This window comes from Mycteria americana, chromosome 3 (genome assembly GCF_035582795.1).
Source record: "Mycteria americana isolate JAX WOST 10 ecotype Jacksonville Zoo and Gardens chromosome 3, USCA_MyAme_1.0, whole genome shotgun sequence".
In the NCBI taxonomy this organism is placed as follows: Eukaryota; Metazoa; Chordata; class Aves; order Ciconiiformes; family Ciconiidae; genus Mycteria; species Mycteria americana.
This window is the reverse complement of record NC_134367.1, coordinates 70,480,826-70,500,485: the sequence shown is the minus strand read 5'-3', so window position 1 is coordinate 70,500,485 and position 19,660 is coordinate 70,480,826. Positions and strand designations below refer to the sequence as shown.

The following is a 19,660-nucleotide window of genomic DNA, read 5'->3' as shown; positions in this document are numbered from 1 at the left end:
GGGCTGGGACAACAGGGCATCCACCAGGAGGGATGGGCTGCCAGGCAACACGGCTCCTGGCCAGCTAATCAGGGCATCGATATTCTTGCCCAAGTGGTGTTTCCTTCTGTAATGAGAATGAACTGAGATGGGGCAGTGATGGCTCAGGAGAGACTGCGAGGATAAAAGTCTGGACGCCCCGAGTGCAACAGAAGTGCTTCATCGTCCTCAGTGGGAGCCAGATCGGGCTCCTACATGCTGAAATGTGGAGCAGGGGAGCAGATGTGGCATGACTGAGAGAGGGGCTCTGCCGTGGTAGCCTCTCCCGGGAGCTGTGGCCAGCAGAGCGTGCACTCCGGTGTCACCTCACGCAATCCCAGCTGTGCACAAGGTTGTCCCCTCCCTGCTCAGTCACATCCGCATCTGCCCCTGCCAGTGCTGTGCAAGCCTCGCTGTGGCTTTTTAGCCTCTGAATGAATTTGTGTTAACTGCAGTGTCTAGCAGGTATCACACCATAGCACATTACACATCCAGCAAAGCACTGTTCTTATAGATGATCTATATGCCATATGGTATTATCACAAGTCATTTAAAGTAATATGACTTTGCAAGTATGGCCTTGGGTATGCAGGAAAGTGTGGCAAAATAGGTTTAACACAGAGAAGTGGAAGTTCTCTCCAGTTAGCTTTATGATAATGAATGTGAAGACATGCTGTTGGAAGCAAGCTTGTGTCTGTATTCATGGTGCGTAGCCATGTATTGATTTTTATGGCGACATTGTAGCTGAAATTTTTAGAGAGGCATTCATTTTCTCATTAATATGCGGGTTGGATAGTGGCTAACAATAGTTTAGTTTAAGAAAAATCTATGTCAGCCATTAAAAGAGCTACAAGACACTGAATGCTAATTTTTCTCTTTTACTATAAGATTTCCTTTGGTATGTTTTCTCTTTTTGGAAGAAACAACAAAAACTTGCATATGAGCAAGCTAAATCTTGAGCTGTAAATGTTAAATGATTTTGTTTGGATGCTAGACATCTGACATACTGTACAAGTCTGCTACTTAATTACCCCCTGTGGATTTGCAATCTTGTTGCAGCAAAACCACCCTTCCGTGGGACATTTTTCCTGCCTTTCGCCTTTCGCTTTCATTATTCATTGTTTCAAATTCTCTCCTTTTTACCTAACTTAAGACATCAAGGCTGGACAATATGAAGCATGTGCCCCAAAGCAAGGACATAATTTTATCTCCAACTTACGCTCCCTTGGTATTTAGGCTATCCATGTTAAAGTGCTATTAGTTAAAATAATAATATTAATTTGCATCCCTAGCTTTACTGTTCCATTGTATTTTCTGTATCTCTATCCTCCTAACGTTTTCACTTGGAGGCTCTGTTTATGCAATGAACACACCAAGGATATTGGTGATACTGAATAATTAAAAATAAATGTACACAATAGATTTAAATAGAGTAAAATTCTGAAATCCATACCCTTCAAAGGGAGTGTTGCCTAACTAAAGAATCTTCCAGAAATAAAAATTTTCATTAGTAACACCAAAATTTGACACATCACTCTTCATCTGTACCTGTCCATACTGATTATATAGGTCGGGATCAATATCTTAATCTTATGCAGAGGGAGAGGTCATGGAACAGAAGTGTGAACCTACTCTCTAAACGTGACGCTAAGTGCCAGCCACTAGCATACACTCCAGCCCCCTACTCCCTAAGACGTTTGGCCTCCCAAGGAAGGACGTTAAGTTAAAAACAGAAGACAAACATCCCTCTTACCACAGGTTTGTTGCCAGAAAACTGCGGCAAAGGGCACTGAGTGGCGTTCTCCCATTCCAAGTAGTGATCCTTACAGTAAGTGACGTTGTGAAGCAGCAGACTCTGAGGTGTCTGACCTCGGACGAGCTGACTTAAAACAAAAATGTTCATCAGTGATGTGCTTCTTTGCAAGGTTTCTGTGCATCTGTAGGTTTTGCACTAGTAGTCAAATGCAGATTTGGACATAACTGAAAGTTCAAGAGCTGGCCATTTCAACCCTATTCTGCTTTCTTTTTCAAATTACCTTTCCTTTAGCTTTGCCGTGACCTTTTGACCACATGCAAGAAGTGTGTTACAGTACTGGTATACATCAGTGCAGCTGAAGTGTGGAGAGTCCTTGCGTAGAAAATGTACATTTTGCTGTTTGTGGCAAAATTAGAATGATTTCCAAGTTCTTTGGAGCAGACGCTTTGACCTCCTCTGTATATGAGCATCTGGTATTGTTTAGAAAAATAATAAAATTTAATAGTGGCAGACCTTCTCTTTCCTTTGCTGCTTTCTAAATGCATTTTTAAAAGCTGCAAATAAAGTTGGAGGACCATAATTAGATGTGTACTCTCTAAACATATTAAATTCTAGCTTCTTTACTTCAGAGAATGTTAATGATGTGAATTTTCCCAAATGTATCAATCCTGACTGTTCAGTTTAAATGGGTTTCAGCTGGTGTTGATTATGGGTAGAGAAGGAAGATTTTTATGGGGAAACCCTGTTTGTTTCATATTGTTTCTCTGAATTTCCCCTTCCATACTTACTTTGGCTCTACAATGTTAGCCTGTCCTGCCCACTAGTCTAACAAGAGACAAGGAGATAAGAGCTGCCTTCTTCTACATGGCAGTGTCATCGGCTGCCACCAGTTCAGAAAGAAAAACAGAAAAGGAGGTAGGCTCGAGTGAGTTTTGTTCAGTCACCTGGGAAGGAGAAAGAGGTGGGAGGTGAGTGAAACCTTGGGGTTTGACTCCTTTTCACAAATGGGGCAGCGGTAGGGCTGTGCTGGGGCAGCAGGGAGCTGCTCTGTTGCACCGCGCTCCCAGCCTGGAGCAAGCAGCGTGCTCATCGAATGCTATCGGCAGGGCTGTGTCCCCTCTCACTGTCCCCTATCAGTGTATCCCCTATCAGATAAACCAGTGTCCCCTTTTCGGGGAAGTCTCTTGCTGAGCAGTGTCGATCAGCTGGCTAGGCAGAAGGAGCTTACGAAGCTGAAGGTTTAAAGGGTTCATTATAGTTTTTTGAAATTGGATTCTAAAAGATTTGCCAGAGAGAGAGGGGAAGGGGACCATTTTAATCAGGCCAGGATACAGTTTACGGCATTTGTTTGCAGCTGTGCCTCTGAAACTTGGGACTAATTAATTGGGCCAGTTTCAGGAACACTCAAAGCCAAAGTGAATGTGGCAGCTCTCAAATCACAAGGAAAGAGGTGAGAAAAGTGACACACCACAAAACATTGTACCGGCCTGTTCCCTGCCCCGTGGTGACACCACGTACCTCCAGGGAACAGGCAGACGGCCATGCTGCTGCGGGCTAGGAAGTTCCTCTGTGTCAAAGAGTAGTAGTCTATACGTACTTCAGTGGTGGGCAATACCATCTGAATGTTTTACGAAACAGGCATAAAAAGTGTATTCTGATAACACCAAGTGACTCTGTCCTTAGATCTGAAAAGCTTTACAACAGCTCAAGGCCATGTGTAGGCCAGATAGTCAGCAGGAAAAGATCTATGGAGCAAAGCAGTCTTTGTTGAGGGTCTTGCACTGTACACATTTGAGGGTTACCGAGGGCTTAGGACTAGGTCTGGTTTGATCCTGTGAACGGATCACGTGTTAGTGCTTGGCACGCAGAGATGCGTTCCTGCCAGTGTAGTTTCATCCCAAAACACTGTTGTTACACAGCTCGAGGTTGCGCCATGGTGTGAACCAAAACACAGGAGGTGAGGAGGACCACAAGAGTTGCATCAAAACTGCACTCCCTATCTGAATTAAAATGTGAATGTAGATGCACTGCTGTAGATTCACATTAACACTGTTGCAAAGAAATGAGAAAAGGAAATGGGGGGAAGCACACAAGGGAGAAGAAGCAGATGTCAATGGAGCTGGAAACAGAAGATGGAAATGTTTTCAGCAGTAGGCACCTTTTCAATGCTGAAAGCTTGTCAAGCTTGTACGAGCTCTCTCACAAAACGCCTTACAAGAGCTATGAGCATAAGTTCTATCCCTTATTAATTTGAACCCACAAAGTTCTGATTCCTAATCTGCAATGTCCCCAGTCCTCAGGGATGACAGTTCATTTGGACTGATGCATTGATAAGGTGCAGGTTGTAAGATGGTATAAGAGTGGCTGAAAAAACTAAACCACACTTTTAGTCCTCAGAAAAGTGGTGTGTTTTAATTTCAAAATGCTTTCATTTTGCAATCTGTCTCCAAGCAAAGATCCCAGCAGTTTGTTAATAGAAAAGCACAGGATTATAGATTTGAATTGTTTCATCTCAAACTGTGTACATATACCCCATGTAGTTTATGCAGACACTTACCCCATACCATGGATTATTAAACCAATAAAGAAAACCACAAAGAGGTGATGGGTATACCAGAACACCTCATAGCATGACCTTCTGATGAGCTCAGTGGATGAAGTCATGATCAAAATTAAAGCCACAGTTATCACAACTCCGGTTACTCCAGCTATGGTATTTAGTACCTCTCCTGTTGTGTTCTAGAATAAGAATACATTATTAGTATTAGTATTAGTATTAGTATTAGTATTAGTATTAGTATTAGTATTTGCATTATTTAGTAGTTGTTGTTGTTATAATTGTTATTTTTCTTACTACTTCTGTTACTGTTACTGTTATTGCTGTTGCTGCTATTACATATGAAGCCAAAATCTAAGATATATTTTCAGCACAGGAACAAAACCAGAACAAGACATGGAGGCAAGGCAAACCTCCATTTTACCACAGAAGAGCATGGAAAAATATCCCTCTCTTCTGTTTCCACTCAGGTTTATCCCAGACAGATGTGTAAATGTTTGCTGCCACTTACTTGTTTCAGGAATTGAAAGGAGGAAATTAGACAGTCTCATTAGTACTTTTATCTATTTTGCTTATGTAAAATTGTCTCAGAAAAAAAGGAAAATGATTAGAGAGATGAGAAGATTAAACCTAGAGATGTAATAAGCAAAACAGCACTAGAAAACAGCTTATTCATATGAGGGTGATAAAGTGAGGTGCTAAGACACCTGCAACCATAAAGGTGTGTGGCTCTTTTGTGCTTATTTTACTTCAGTTTGTAGGTTTTTAGCAGCTCTGAAATGGTGTATAAAAATGAGATGCTCTCATTTACCTAAGCAGCATACCTCATTTACGTGTTCCTTACATTTACCTGGAGATACATTGCATAATACTTGGGTTTCTTTTTTAAAAGACATGTTGATATTTACATTTTTATGGTTGTCAGTGATGAAACATTAATGTGCTGGGCTTGAACATGTTCCTTCTTGTTCATGACTCACAGACATCAGCACAGGTCTGTTACATCTGTCTAAACTCACCAAAATAAACTGAAGTGAGAATGAAGATGTATTTTGAACACAAGAGTCAGATGCTGATCTCAGTTATAAAGTGCAAATCGTGAAGAAGAGCAGTAAAAATCTCACACGCAAGATGAGACTTAAGCTAAATATGCCAGCAGAGTGTAAATGAAGTCCCCATTTGGCCTGCAAAGCATATATATCCGTTTTCCTGCGCTGATGCTGAAGGCGCTCAGCATGCCTTCTGGATCCTGAGTTGCTTCTACAGCTTAATACACCAGGAGAAAAAACCCCTATATTGTACTTGTAAAGTGCACTCACTTGATATGGAAATCCTAGAGGTGATAAAATTCCACAATGCCATTTTTACAGTCACTTTTTACAGTAAAATCATTCTTTCAAATGTTCACACTTGACAGCACACAGTACATTTTCAAATTGGTGCCTGTGAAGAGTGTGTTCAGATCCTATTACATATTAACAGGATTGATCTAGGTGATATTTTGAACATTTGCATTATAGTGGCTAGTTTGAATGTTGAGATGAAACAAGGAAAAATGTCAAAGACACTTAGTGCATTGCTACTGTAGGGGTAGGATGAAACTGAAAAGAACACCTGAATTGTTGCTCTCAGAACTTTCTTCTCTGAAGTTAGAAGCAATCCTTTATTTGCTTTCCTTCATAATTTATTAATTCTGAATGTAGCTACTGAGACACAAGTGGGCGATAAAACAAATATAAATATTAGAGGTTAGAGTAAAACCTAGGCTGGTAATTCTGGGGCATATTACTGTGAGAAATCTGGGACAGGATCTCAGAAAATGCTAGCCTTCCTCCTCAAGGGTATTTAGGATCTTAATGTTAATTAGAGGCCTACCTCACATTTATATCACCATGGGAAGGCTTAGTGGAGAAAAAAAATGCACGCTGAAAGATGGTAGGTTCCTATTCAGAGCTGTGAGCTCGGGTTGTTCTGTTCCGGGGGAACATCTCACGTGCATGTGGCGAGAGCGGGCACCGGGCGTGCAGAAAGACAGGGCAGCTTAGTCTGCTTGCTCCTGTTCTGATAAACCTAACTACTTTGTCAACACTAACATCGAGACTTTTGTGTTCACACCGTTGAGACCGTTCATTTGCTTGGTTTCCTTCAAACTTGAGAATTGTTTACTTGTTTGTTTTGAAAGGTCAAAAATCACTTTATCTAAACTGGAAGGGAACTGAGAAAAAGTATGACAAGGTATTTTGTCATACTTTTTCTCAGTTCCTGAAACTGAAAAGTACTAGCGAATCCTACTGATGGTTGTCCGGCCATCATCTCACTTTGTTTCTAGTTTCAGCGGAGCACACCACTGACTGAAAGAGCCTCACGCCGTGTTCATGCGGCCTTTATTGCATGCTGGCTCTGTGGGAAATTTCTAAAGAGCAGAAACAATATGTGTGGGAGTCTCACCAGGGCCATTTCCACCCTGGAGTAGACAAGAGTATACACCAGTATACATAAGCAAACAAATAACATCTATGTGATGTATACTATGATGGACTAAGGAGAAAAGCTGATTAATTTTTGCATGTTTTACATGCATGCGTTGCAGAAAGGATCTGTTTTTCTTTATGAGTATTATAAAGAACTGCTTCTCTACCCATGCTGTTTTGAGATAGCCAAGGAAGTGGACAGGAGACACAGTCACTTTTCTTCCCCAAAGCAAGCAGAACCGTTTATTTGCAGGGCTGAGGTGTGCGTAGTCCTGCTTGTCTCTGAAGAGCACACACCAGCACTAGCTTCCCAGTACACTGACTCCTATACGCAGCAATCCTCCGAAAAGCACATGCTTTTTCCTGGGCAGCCACACTTGGCAATGTAACAGGGCAGAATCAACCCCCAGATGGGGAAGATACTGCGCAACCATGGGGAGAGACAAACAGCAGCTGTGAAAGAAATGTTGTTATGTGCTATTGGTTTTTATTTTCTTTCTGGAAAGAAGTTGTGTTTGTTCCGTATATTGATAGTTTAGTTCAGTTTTTTAAAATTCTTTGCAGGTTCATTTCATTGTGTACTCTTCACAACACTCCTTATCCCCCCCCCAACCGTCTCCTGACAAACTAATTAAAATACTGTAGACATTTCTTTGAGCTTAGTAACCTGAAAATTGCAGCTCTGAGTAAGTGTTTTCAGCTGAAATTGAGGTTAACCTTTGGCAGCACCTTCTTGCTCTGGTTAAAAGGCTTTGAAATACAGTTTTACCGACAATAGAATCCACAGAGGAAAACTTTTTAGATGAGGAAAACCAAAAAGTGACAGCTTACCGTTTCATAGGTCCTGATTGGGTTCAAGTAGCTTTCATTTGGGCTCTTGCCAAGGCCAGAAAGTTTATTCCGTAACTCCCCGGCTTCCTTCGACTGGCTGGTATGATACCGCTCAACGTTGATCAAGTGGGCAACAACATGGATGGCTGCATGAGAGAAAGAGTGGTGTGAAATTACAGGTACACTTGTATGTGTCCACAGTGCCAGAAGGAACTTCATTAAGCACACCACGAGCTATTTGAAAAGCTTGGGCATAAATTGAGAGCTTTGCATGGGTTAAGCTGACAATAAAAGGAAAATGTTATCAAACAGGTGTCTAATATGAAGCAACTGCTTCACGTTGGAGAGGAGAGGAACAGCTCCAGGGTCACCTCCCATGTTTACAGTCAAGTGCCCTGCAGTCTTCAGTGTCATCAAAGGACAACCTCTTGAGAGATTATATAAAGGTGTCTGCTTCTGATTTTAAATTGTTCAAAATGAGGTAAACTGATTAAAATCCCTGTTTTTTCATTAATATACTAGGATGTGCCATGGTCTAATATTGCTACACAGGACACTAACTTGTCTGCTTTAGGCATAGACCAGGTTGCAGCTTGCACCAGGGATATTTAAGAGATGCATCCAAAATCTGTGCCCTATTAACAAGTAGCTATAGCATTACTTTATGCAGGTGGAGCCTGGGGAAGCCACAGGAACTATGATTTTAAGGGAGAAGTCTGAACCACAGTTAGATCTGATTTGCCCTGAGCATTATATATCACCTCTACTTCTGGCCTGCTCCCAAAAGATGTATGAAATGGTCAGTTTAGAAAAATGCCTTAGAGTGAAGTAAGAACTCCCCTGTAATTCTTTTCCTGAGTGGAAAGATGATAATTTCAAAAGAGGGAAAAAGGAAGGACTTTGTTTTATTATTGGATGACATAGATAAAGTTGTAATCATGCTAGGTGCAGAGTTTCAGTTTTCAGTATGAGAGATTCTCAAATCCATTACAGGAAAGTTGTAATTAATGCAAGATATTAAACACCAAAGGATGAAAAAATGGCAATGAAAAACAATTATATGTGTACAGTAGAGCTATTAGGATATGCTATTTCTAGTTTTTATAATTAGCTTCCCGTTATCATCTCTCCTTCAGTGTGTATCTGTTCCTGTCCCTGACCATTTAAAAACCTTTCTAAAAGGCAGTATTTGTAGTAAACAAAATATGATCTGCTTCCCTGAACAGTATTCTCTCAAAAGAAGATTCTTTTTTTCCTTTTTCTTTTTTCTTCTCTTTTGGTTTTCCTTTTTTCTCTCTTCTCTCTTCTCACTTCTTTCTTCTTCCTTCTTTCTTCTTTCCTCTTTCTTCTTCTTTCTTTTTTTTTTTTCCTTTTTTTTAATTGTAACTATTGGCACAAAAGTAATGTCTTACTGTGCTAGTCTCTGTGTAATCATAGATGAAAAAGCAGGATTAAAAGCATAAGGAGTTTGGTATTGCTAAGCCTTTTAGGTGCCTAGCCACTTAGGGAGCTCCCTCCCTCCGCATGCCGGAGTCCAGCTCCTCTGCAGCGCCTGGGGAGAGCCGTGGGCACGGGAATACGAGTGAAGGTAGGATGCTGGCCAGGGAAGTGCTTAAAGCAGCCGGTGCAAAAAGGTAGAAGATTGCACTCTTCCCCCCAACGGTAGGTTGGGCCATGTGTCCAGGCTGGAGAGAGGTTATTTTCACTCTGTTCTTCTGAGGTGGTCCTTCTAGAGCAGTAGATGTGCTGAGGTTGGTTTGACTGTCAGGTTGCACTTCATTCAAAACATGTTAGCTTGGGGACTCCCCCAGCCGCTCCCTGACACCTGCTTCGCCTCATTGCCCCATGCTTAGATACTGGGAGATGAAAGACCTATTTTAAAATCCTTGTTACATTAAATTTAAAGTAGGGCTTTAAACCAAATCACATGTCCTAGTCACTGGGCTGACTGCTTATTCTCTTGTGAGCCATCTCCTGATGAAACCCTTAATAAAAATAATCAAATATTTATTGACACAGGCATCCCAAGTGAATATCCTGAGCACCCAAACTGCAAAATCAAGCTCCCATTTTTTCTGAATCTTTGGCCCAGTGAATAATAAATTATTTATACAAGCTGGAATAGCTTCAGCAGAATGGAGACTGAATCCAAACGGGTATGAACTGCACAGAGATAAAATGAGCCTGCAAATTAGAAGACAGATTCAAGCCATCAAAGGAATCAGACTCTAAAATAACCTTTCAATAAACGGGATAATGGGATCAAGCAATCTAAGCAGCGTTCAGCTGAAGGTTGGTCATTTTATGAAAGAGCGTATATGACGTGACTGTGAGCATTAGAGGTATTGGACTCGGTGACCCGGCATGTCCTGCGTACGTTGTTATGGATTAGGTGCTGCATGTGAAACAACCTGGCCGGCATCGGGCAGGAGACGCTCGCCGGAGCTTGCACGTGAGAGGGTGCTCCCAGCAGCTCGGCCACGCTGGGACGCTGGAAGGAAGGTTACACTAGACCACAAGCAGCCAGTGAGATGTGTGGATTCAGGCTGTCAAAAGCCAAAAGCCCGAGAGGCTCTGAGCTGCAGGGTTTAGGTGGCAGCTGTGTGGGGGCTGTGGCAATCTGTTCCCCAGCGTACAACTGATGTATAAGCAGTATATAAACACTGTTTATGTATTTAAGTGTAACAGCACTTGTAAGTGCTGAGTGGGAAGCGAGGGAACTGTTCCTACAAGGGACTCCTTTCAGAACAGATGTTTTGGCCTGGTAGGGATGTTACCAGATCCAGCTGGAAGAGAACCAAGTCATTGCTTGATGAGGACCTGATTTCTCTGACATCTGAAAGAGCTCACTTGGAGGACGGGAGCGCGGGGTAACAGACCGCTGTCTGCGGTAGGTTGTGGAGTTACATGCTGCATCTAGTCTGGTACCAGACTAAGGGAGAGGAGAGAAAACTTTCAAAGGATGGAAAGCCCTGACAATGGATCTCTGAGTGGACTTCTACTGAGGGGTTATGTCTTGGCACCTGCTAGTGATTGCTGGTGCGAACAGTAATGGTACTTGGGCCTCTTGTCCTCTATACCTGCAGGATGCTCTTTATAACTCTGATATGATGTAATAAGTCACCGTAGCCTCGGGACCACGTGAGTTTCACACAGTTGTGATCCATAGTGTTGTTTTACCAAGGGTTCACTGCAGCGTATAAACAGCAGGTTTTGGACTATCCTTGCTCACTTAAAATAGCAACATTGACTAGATGTGGAGGTTTGAATCTCTGTTCATAGCATAACACACTTTCTCTCTTTGACCTTCAAAACACATAGATTTTTTTAAAAGTGATACTGCAGATTGTAAAGTCTTGAACAGAAAAATACTGGTTTGAATAGATATAGCTTCCCAAGAAGGTCTCGAGCCCAAGGTTTAATGAAGATAGTCATGTTGCAACTTTTCCCTGGAAGAGGAGATCTGCTTTCTGCAACTTAACCTAGTAAGATTTTTCTGCAGGCTATTAAAGGACACCGTTTTGTCCGTCTGCATACTGTTCTGCTTCACTGTAAGTGTTACTGTCAATGGAAACATCATCGTACCTTCTTCCTTGGGATTTACCGCATCTTCCCTTCTGGGTGACATTCCCTCCAGTTTTCATCTAACAGGTAGAGGATATTACAAGTGTAGAAGTCTTCCAGAATGAACAGGAGAGGGGTTTTTTCTGCAAGCTATTCTATGGTAGCTGTTAATGTACAGAGTATAATGATACACTGGAAAATATTAACATTCAGACTAATGATGTACTGAATATGTTGGTTTACCTGAGTCTGCCATGATCTTAAATATTACCTAGAGTGTTATTAGATTAATACTTTTGATGGTTTTTTGTGTGCTGCTAGGAAAAAATGATGCAGTCTAAAAATGAATTATAGCTGGACGGTAAGAGTAATGCAAAGATCTAATTCCATTTTCAGTGTGGTTCATTTAATGTACAATAGTTGTAGCGGACTAAAAAGTCTGGCACTGGATACATTGCCATTAGCTAAAATATTTTACATCCCTAAAGTGCATTTTCTGAAGGTCTTTGCATCTGCAGTGTATAGAATTTACTAAGCGATTCCAAAATTAATCTGCAGATTTCTGAAATCTGAGCTTACAACAGTTGGGATTTTTTTCCCTGCAGCACTTAGATAAGTTAACCGTGAGGCCAAAATTTAAGGTACTACATCTCAGAATTTTTGATTTTTTCCTCATTCTGCATGACCAAATATGAAGTACGGAATAAACCATGCAATCTTTCAAACAAAGTTCTTTTTTACAACTGTGCATGAAGACTGAAGGATTTTGACTGTTGTTTTTAACAACATCTGGAACCTCTGAAGCACTTAACATACATTAGTTTGTATTTGAACCCGAGATTTTCTATCTAGTCCACCTCTGAGATCAAATAAAAGGTTTTATTGGAAGGAGGGAGGGAGCAAAAGGGTTGCTATTAGAGCATGGTGTTTACTGTACATATTCTTAAATACAAAGAGATGTAATTAAATTATCTTGAAAGTCTGGTCAATTTAGCTAGTCTTATTCAGCCAATTGTGCCTTCAGTGAAGCATGCACGACTCTCATTGAACTAAACAGAAATTGCATGTGTTTATCTGAGGACAAGATTTCACTCTCTCTTTTTCTGCATGCCTGTACAGGATAATAATCAAATTGGAGCTTGCTGCTAGCAGTTAAATGTTTTGGTTAACTAACCCATCATGATAAAATCAAAGGGTCAAATCGTGGCCTTTCTGCCCGCAGTGAAGAGAACAGCTTTGCAAGCAGCTAACCCAGGCACGGGGAATTCTGCCCCCGACCAAGCCTGGATTCTTTTGCCACCCACTGCCTTGTGCCATTTCTCATTACACAGAACCCTTAATTCAGCTTAATGCTGTCTTTGTGGACTAAAAATGTGCAGGTTATGTAAAAATTACAACAAGAGTGACCACACACATACTTGCATTGGATTTTTTTTTTTTTTGGAATGGTTATAAACATCAAAGAAGAACATGACTTGGACCATTTTTTATCCTAGCTGGAAGCTTGTAATCTTTAATTTAATGTCGTTTCCTTCCTAGTACTTGCACTAAGTCTGGATTTAAACAATCTGACTGAAAGAAAAAAAGCGGTTTAATGGAAATTTGATTTTCTGTAATTTCTGGAAGTACAACACTGAGATATCAGCTAACCTCTTTTGAAGATAAGCATCTGCTTCCCTGAAAACTTCACCACTTACACAAAAATGTGACTCAGATCACCAAAGCCCTTCACGTAGCCAACCCCACCAAAATGTGGTTGAAAATGGAAAGGTTTTCTAGTATTTTTAGCTATAGATTTTTCAGTGCTTGTCAGAAGCCAAACACACCTGGCATCACTATACTTCCATCTGCATTTTACTATTTTTAAAGAAAATTGCACTGCTGGAATTTTTAAGGAGCAGGAACACCATTTCAAACAGCCTAACTACACAGAACCTCGCTGGCCTACCCCTACTGTCCCTTAATTGTTTAAGCTTTATTCATGTCATAATTCAAAGACTGTTGGAGCAATATATCTGTATAACCTTTCTGCAAACATCAAAACAACACAAGAAGCAGTTTGTTCTTCAAAATATGCGCCGTATGTCAAAGTAAAAAAAGAAATATGTTCTCCCAACACTCCCCACTTCAGAAAATGTATGAATGTACTTTCTTAAGAGGGCAAAAACAATACAGCAAGAGGGAGGAGTTGTACAAAACGTTATTTACTATCTCTTGTAGATATCCTTAGGTTTCAGACAACTTCCTCTCAACTGAAAAGTCTCTTTTGCATTAGAAAGCATAGAATGATTTGCACTGATCAAACTGAGAGTGCATGAAACTATGATTTTATTCTAGCAGAGTTACGGGTCTATAAGAAAGATTTATTAGTGGGTGAATAACTCCCAGACAGCTCTTATCACAGACAGGCATGCAGAACGCAGGAAGCCAAACTAAGCAGAATTCCCTTTACTGAATTTTCAATGATGCCCTTGATTATAGTTAGCATTGTTTACTCTCTGTCTTTCCTCCAGCTTCCCTCTTCCACTAGTCTCTAATTATATCCCTTTATGACCTGACCAATTAAAGCCTGCTCTTGAATTTGTATTAGAGCTGATGAAAAATTAAAGGTACAGATGTACTTTTTCCAAGGCCACGCACACCTCAGCTGAGCTGGCTGCCTGTTAGAAGCCAGACAATGCTAATGTTGCACTATTTTTAGCACGCTATTAAATAAATACACTGGAATAACACCACCTGGCAAGCTGAGATGAATACATGTTACTTTAATAATAAAGGAGTCTACAATTTTATATTGTGAGGCTAAGCTTACTGATCTGATCTGCAAATTGGTTTAACTTCTTACTGCCACATTTAGGCTATTGATCATACAGGGGAGAACATTCATTTAACTAAGAATTACTAAATTGCAATAGACTATTAGGAGTTGACTATGCTTTTGTGTAACAAAAGGCAATATAGGTACTACTTGGATAAATAATGTGTCAGTTGAGAGGAAAATGGCATCTATTTGCACATCATTTTAACAGTCAGATTTTATAAAAAGTATATATATCAATATACTTGTGGGTACCTCTTTACTCTGAAACGTTGCTTTTCTGTCACAATATGTGCTGTAGATTATATTTTTTTAATGAATTTGAATTTTAATTTCAGGCAATTGAGTTTCTGGCCATTCTTCACCCAAATCTGACTATAGAGTGATGTAGTATTTTCCCCAATACAATAGTTGTTTCTCACTTGTCTGTAGGGAAGCATGAGTTCATAAGTTGTCATGTTTTGTTCATTAGACTTCCCTGTATTTTGTTTCCTACCTCAAATATCTCATCAACTATTTGTCCATTTTATATTCTGGGAAAAAACCCAACCCGAATAGCAACCCAACAACGAACCCTCATTTTCTCCCTAGAGAGTGACAGAATTAAATAATGGTGCTTTCTGTCATTTCACATTAGCTCTTGTGTCTTTTTCCTTGGAATAACTGAAGCCATAAAGTAATCACTTTTCTGATAGACTTGCACTTCCCAAACTGTCCACCTTAATGCACTAGCAAACATTTTTATATGAATGTAAAAACCAAAAACATAAAAGGTTTGACTGTGCAGTTTTACTTTCTTTTTGGAGCATGACAAATTATACACCAAGTTGAAGTTGGTTGATTTACATTCCTGGGTTGATTTGTTAATTAAAGAAGCAATGTTGCGTTCTGTAGGAATCTGCTTTATTCTGAAACTGAACTCTGATAAATGAATGGACATGACAGATAAGTAAATCATCATAGTACACTGCAAGATGCACATTCTCATCCCCCAGCCTTCCCCTCTGAATTCTTCAGCACTACATACAAAGGACATATTTCAGCTATTGATTCCTGATGGCAATCCCGACTTCATATCCTTGTCTCACTGCATGGGGACGTTAACAGCCTATACCTGCAAAAGCAGCTCCCTCATGTAGACTGGAAAAAATACTGGGACCAGGATCCACCCCGACAGCCCGGGGGTAGAACTGTTACCCTGCAATGTCTTATGCTTGCAAATAACCCTGATTAACTCCTGTGTCTCCTTCACGTTTTCTAAGAGAACTGTCTGCCCCAGATACCTCTCCATCTCTTATGTGCTTATGTCCTTCTTCATATTGCCTTTCATTCTTCCTTCTCTGCACAGCCCTCTTCCCCACGCTATCTCCTGTCCCCAGATGTCCTCTTAACAAGCTTCAGTCTTCTCCAGGTCCTTTAACCACTTGGGGAACAGGAAGGTACCATGTCTTCTTCCCAGCCAGGCGAACGAACACCTATAGCTCAGTAAGTCACTAGGACCAGCAGAACAGATAACTTTTGATCTCAGGATGCAGTTTTTCCCTCAAGGGCGGGCATTAGTTCCCTGTACCCATCACCTATTTAAAAAAAAATATTTAGGAATTTAATTTTTTTGAGACAGCTGCTTGTCTCAAATTCAGATTAAATTTATTACCTGCTTGAAAAATTATTGAAGAAGATGTAGTGGTGGACAGATGACTGGTGTGACTCATAAGCACCATTTCCTTAGGAAATCGGACTGTAATGCTATGTCATCTCCCCAAACATCTGTTCTCAGGGGTTTCAGTTATTTACACTAAATGTTAAGAGCACACAAGTTGGTCACATTAACTAATGGCAACTAGTAGTTACTATCCAGGTTGAAAGTTTATTGACTTAACAGTCAGACTTTTCTAAAGCAAAAAAGATTACAAATGGTTAATCAGATGGGACTTCTACACCTATTTAAAGCTGCAGTCACCAAATGATTGCACTAAAATAGCACTTCTCAGAGCTGATGGGGATTACAGCATTAGGCAGAATCACTGTGAAATTCAAAACAGTTCAAAGGCAAAGAAGAAGAAAAAAAAAAGCTTACTTGCATTTACAGCTATTCCATAGGCAACCATCTTGTGAAATGCGATGTTTTTGTCAAGCTGTCTCCTCAGTGCTCCTCCACAGCACTTGGTGAAAAAGCAGAACTTGTTTTATATCATTCCTATTACTTTTTACAACTCACATTTTGGAGAGGAGAAGAGAGGAGTTCAGTACATTTAAAAATGGAACGTTGAAGAAATTCAGTGGAAATTTTGGGTTAGCCTTAACTTTGGGGGTCAGGTAACTGTTTTCAGCATAGTGACAGTCCAGGATTTCTTAAGCTATTCCAGCCTAGGTAGGGTCTAAAAACCAGGTTTGATAAAACTCCGCTACATTTAGCTGTGATATGTGAGTGGTTTATTTGGGCTGGTGATTAAACTCATTTGCTGGTATAAGGACACCAGGCTGGGCCACCACTGCTTTGCAAGCTCAGGTTTAGCTGCACGAACAGAGCTGAACCGCTGGCAAAGCCAGCTCGCAATGAAAACATTTTCACTGCTTTCATGAAATGCGCACCCCAGGGGGGTGAGGCTGTCTAGACCTCAGGTGGCTGCACGCTTATGTGTTACTGAGCCATCTTCCCATTATTGGAAGTGCTCGACAGCGGTGTGCTCCTGGCCAGCTGGGTGCCTCTGCGCAGAGCCAGCCTGGGGCCGGAGCGGGCTGCGGTGAGCCAAAACTAACACACTCTGCTGGAACCTAGACAGCCCTCGTGGACCTAATTCAGTCTCTGAATAGTATTGTGGGTGTCTGGGTTGCTCGCTTGACCTGGCACAGTGCCATGCCAAAGATCCTGGCATTTATCCATGTTGTTTCCCAGGTAATAAATCTTCCAAAATTCTGGAGCACCGTGGGGTGCAATGCCAAGGCACAGCACCTCCTCGGAGAGTCACTGGATCCAGCCCTGTGCTGACCATACTGGAGCCAGTCCAGTTGCTTTGTACCGTGCTCCTCAAGAGCAGAATATTGTCCGGAAAAGCAAAATATTGATTATCTGTGAGAAGAGTTCCAGTTCTCTGAGTTCTTACTCAGCATCTAAGTGGGCACGCATGTATTTTATGTTAATTCACAAACTGATTCAGAAGTCCAACGAGACTTTTTTTTCTTAAGTTCTCAGCTCCTGGACTCAATCATAAACCAGTGTTGATACCCAGCCTAAAGACTGCTTGAAATGTAACTCTAACTCTGAAGAAAAAAAAAGGCAGAACTGAAATAAGAACCAGCGTACAATAAAGTAAATTAATGTTACGGTTTCTAAATTCTTGTTGTTCTTGGAGTCATGAAGTGATCAGTGATTTTTTACCCAAACACGTAGTGTTGGAATTGCTCTGACTATAATAATTCACTGCAAGTTGAAGCTATAGCTAGTAGAGCTAAAGCCTTAAGTACTTCTTATGCGTGATGCCGAGGTTAATGTAAATGCCTCCGAGCAGATGACCGCTCCATTACAAAAACACCTGTTTACAAGAAAGGAAGACCCGAATGGTGGCCACGCAGACAGAAGGGTTCAGACATATTCCTATTATTATCCTTATGACACTTTTATCTATCCGTACATTTTCTGTCTCTAATTTTCACTTTGCAGCTACACAGGATACACATGATGGATACGTATTTTCTCCATTTGGCCAAGTTGCATTATTACGTCCCTTTTCCGTAGCTCCTCACTTTTCACTTCATGACACCATGCTATGCAGCGGCTGCCAAAATCAGTGTTGCATTTAGAGCACTGTGTTAAACAAGCCATTTGTTTCTCTTCAGTCATGAATACTGACAATTTAAATGGTAATAACTAGGCAATAGCGTACAGACTTCTCTATCAAAAATTAAAATTCCTTGGAAAATGTTTGATATGGATAATACTGCTGAACTACGGAAATAAAAAAGGGAGGATAATATGGCTATTTGAGAAATGGTACTTACAATGCTTGCTCCTCTTAAGAATGAAATAAGGTTTCTACTGACTGGTAACAGGATTAGCATGCAGTTAAAATTAAGGCACGTTGCAGAAGCTCTTGCCCAAGCCAGGGTTGACTGTACATATAACAGTATAAAGAAATGAAATTACAAGCTTGGTATAGGAAGAGCAAAAGAAAGAAAATACTATATTAACATAATACTCTTATATGGGAAAATTACTGTTGAAGCATCAAAAATATTATTCTGAAGGATGTAAATAAAATCAGACTATGCATACATTCTTCTTGTGGAGCCCTTTAACAATCAAACTTGTACTTACTCCCAGCATAATCCGTGTATAAATGTAAGCATCTTCGTCTTCATACCAGTGGAAGGTATCAATAAACAAATAGAAATTCAGTCCCAGCCACACCATCTGCAAAGCAGACAGGCTACAGATTAATGACACTTACAGTATTTTTTAATGCATGTAAAACTGGTTATGGTTATAGTTTTAAAAGTATCTGAGAGATACTTCAAAATCAGTGTGCAATGCAGTTCTTGATCACAGATGATAGAAATCACAAATGCCTGCTGGAATGAGGCTATCTTTTAGCAAATGCAGGATTACAGTCCTATCCCCACATCCCCAGTAGAGGATATAGATGACATTTACTGTGTGATGGTAAACTTGATCTTAAACACAGGGCTTAGCCTGGTCTCTAAAAAGGCAATAAAAGCTAAAATTAAAGAATTCCAGAAATGGAGGGAGTTAGGAGCTGAGGAAATTCCTTTCGCTGCCCCCCATACTCAATTCACCAAAGCCTCTGAAAATAATTCAGAATATAATTTCAATTACAATTGCAAACCCCTGTTCCCTTTATCTGAGGACTAAAGTACACGGACTTAATTAAAAATAAAACAGTAAGACTTTAAATTGTTTTTAAGACTAGTTATAAAAAGGCTACTGAATATTTTATAGCAAGTTTTACATTAAGCTTGGGAGTATTACTGTAAGCAAACCATAAAATGTCTTTTAAACAAGCTTAAAATATTTATATATATCCAATTAGATTTTTTTAATGCTAAAAATACTCACTAATAACAGCACTGAGAGTTTTTCATTCAAAATCCAGCATCCCATCCTGAGTGCCTCTCCCTACACTAGCAGCAGCTGACTCTTGCCTTCCAGTGTAACCCGAGTTCTCCGTCCATTCCTCGGGCTTTTCTACTAACTCCTTTTGTCTTTACATTTTAATAAGCACCTAGTGGGAGCAGGAGCTCTCTCTAGGAATTTTCTAATTAAGGACTGCCTGACAAGAACAGGTCACCCAGGTGACATGTCTCATGACCTGTGTAAAGAAAATGCTGGTCATTGTCCAGTCCTTTCTCTCTCCAGAGTTATTTCGCAGCAAATGAGAGATGCTGTCATTAAATTGTCCTCTTGTACTATCATGTATTTGGGTGGGGTTTTTTGCTTTGTCTTTGCAGGTTGAACAGAGTGCAACATTTCTTCATCATTTGCCTTTTAATTTCGTAGCAATTGGGGGCATCCCTTATGTGCGTATAAGACGGGAGCATAGCAAAAAGATCTCGGGAGTGGCAAAGTCACTCAGTCAGAAGTTGGGAATCGTCAGAGTAAAGGGTGCCCCTCTGTCATTCCTCTGGAT

General features: G+C 40.5%; 1 protein-coding gene across 1 annotated transcript in view; it reads right to left on the bottom strand.

Annotated features, from left to right (window-relative positions):
* The window catches only part of NOX3 (NADPH oxidase 3), a 40,634-nt gene extending 21,500 nt beyond the window's left edge, over positions 1 to 19,134 (bottom strand). The window contains exons 1-7 of the mRNA XM_075497362.1: positions 19,090 to 19,134; positions 18,331 to 18,426; positions 18,015 to 18,125; positions 16,093 to 16,177; positions 7,634 to 7,779; positions 4,332 to 4,513; positions 1,772 to 1,901 (exon numbers count right to left, since the gene is read on the bottom strand). Of these exons, the coding sequence (XP_075353477.1) occupies positions 1,772 to 1,901; positions 4,332 to 4,513; positions 7,634 to 7,779; positions 16,093 to 16,177; positions 18,015 to 18,125; positions 18,331 to 18,426; positions 19,090 to 19,134 (795 nt within the window). The remainder of the gene's footprint in view (positions 1 to 1,771; positions 1,902 to 4,331; positions 4,514 to 7,633; positions 7,780 to 16,092; positions 16,178 to 18,014; positions 18,126 to 18,330; positions 18,427 to 19,089) is intronic.
* Positions 19,135 to 19,660: the final 526 nt, after the last annotated feature.